Source organism: Heterodontus francisci, chromosome 34, assembly GCF_036365525.1.
Source record: "Heterodontus francisci isolate sHetFra1 chromosome 34, sHetFra1.hap1, whole genome shotgun sequence".
In the NCBI taxonomy this organism is placed as follows: Eukaryota; Metazoa; Chordata; class Chondrichthyes; order Heterodontiformes; family Heterodontidae; genus Heterodontus; species Heterodontus francisci.
This window is the reverse complement of record NC_090404.1, coordinates 27,051,254-27,052,978: the sequence shown is the minus strand read 5'-3', so window position 1 is coordinate 27,052,978 and position 1,725 is coordinate 27,051,254. Positions and strand designations below refer to the sequence as shown.

The 1,725-nt window shown below is 40.7% G+C and overlaps 1 protein-coding gene across 1 annotated transcript; it reads left to right on the top strand.

Annotated features, from left to right (window-relative positions):
- Positions 1–517: 517 nt before the first annotated feature.
- LOC137348763 (probable G-protein coupled receptor 139) lies at positions 518–1,360 on the top strand. Its single transcript, XM_068014015.1, has one exon. It carries the CDS (start codon positions 518–520, stop codon positions 1,358–1,360), a length of 843 nt encoding a protein of 280 aa, XP_067870116.1.
- Positions 1,361–1,725: the final 365 nt, after the last annotated feature.

The window sequence follows — 1,725 nt, the reverse complement described above, 5'->3', positions numbered from 1 at the left end:
TGTATATAATCTGTTGTAAATGCAAGTTTTTCCTGTGTTCCTGTTAGATTGCACTGTAATGTTAGTTATTGTATTATTTACCCTCTTAAATATCTTCCACAATATGTTCCTGATGTTATTTTTCTTGTCTGTTTGATGCTCCCATTTTTGTGTCGATGGGTTTCTGATGCCTTTTTGTTCTCCATTATGTTTGATTGTATTATTTTACATTTCAATGTTACTGACCAGTCTTAGTTTAAATCCTGATGTCATTTTAAACACAGGAAAAAGTGTCCAGAAATTAAGCGATAGTTTTCCACGTAGGATCATGTGTCAAAGCCATAAAATTCACCAAAAAAACTGTTAAATGGATGATTTTGTTGGGAGTCAGACAGAAACTGCCCTGTTCTCGCTCACTCACAAACGCAATCCTCCCTCTTTCTCTCAGACTCTCTCTGTCTCTATTACAGCTAACTTGGCAGTGATTGTGATCCTGTCCCGAGGAAGATGTGGTCTCTCCAGATGTATCACTTACTACATGGTGTCCATGGCAGTGACGGATTTCCTGGTCATGATCACGACTGTGATATTAAACCGGATTGCTGGTATTTATTTCCCGGTCAGTTTCCTATCCATCACACCCGTATGCAGTCTCCGTATTGTCCTGAGCATTGCGATTATGGACAGTTCTGTCTGGTTAACAGTCGCTTTTACCTTTGATCGATTTATGGCAATTTGTTGTCAGAAGATTAAAATAAAATACTGCACCGAGAAAACAGCAGCACGAGTTATAGGAATCATATCTTCATTGAGCTGTTTCAAAAATATCTTCTGGTATTTCATATTTGAACCTTTGTATATAATTGACAACATACCCTGGTTCTGCAGCGTAAAATTAATATTTTATACGTCACCTGCATGGGCTGCATTTGACTGGATTCGCCCCATTTCAACCTCTTGTCTCCCATTCATTCTGATTTTACTGCTCAATGCACTGACTGTCAGGCACATTCTAGTGGCCAGTAAAGCCCGCAGGAGACTCCAGGCCCACAGCAATGGAGCGACTCAGAGTGACCCAGAGATGGAGAAGCGGAGAAACTCCATCGTTTTACTCTTCTGCGTCTCGGGCAGTTTCATGCTGTTATATTTGGTACTTCTGATAAATTTCCTTTATGTTCGAATTGCAAAACTTAAGTATTTTTCCGGTTCCAATTTCAATGAATCAAGCTTTATTCTGGAGGAAAGCGCATTAATGCTTCAGCTTTTGAGTTCCTGCGTCAATCCGTTTATTTATGCAGGGACCCAGAGAAAATTCAGAAATGAGTTAGAGAATGGAGTGAAATATCTATTGAGTCTTATTTATAAATTGTTGAAATTATGAAATTAGTAAAATCCAACATCGTTTTCACGTCATATTGCATTCCGTGCTGTTCTTGAGCCTGTCACGCTCTGTGAGCAGCCTTGTTAGGTCTCCTTTCTATTCTGCGTTTAAAGGGCAGCACAGTGGCGCAGTGGTTAGCATCACAGCTTCAGCGACGTGGGTTCGCTTCTGGGTGCTGCCTGTGTGGAGTTTGAAAGCTTTCCCTGTGATCTGTGTGGGTTTCTGCTGAGTGCTCTGGTTTCCTCCCACAGCCAAACCCTTGCAGGTTGATATATAAATTCGCCAATATAAATTGCCCCTAGTGTAGGTAGGTGGTAGGAAAATGGTGGAGATGTGGTAAGGAATATGGGATTCATGTAGGATTA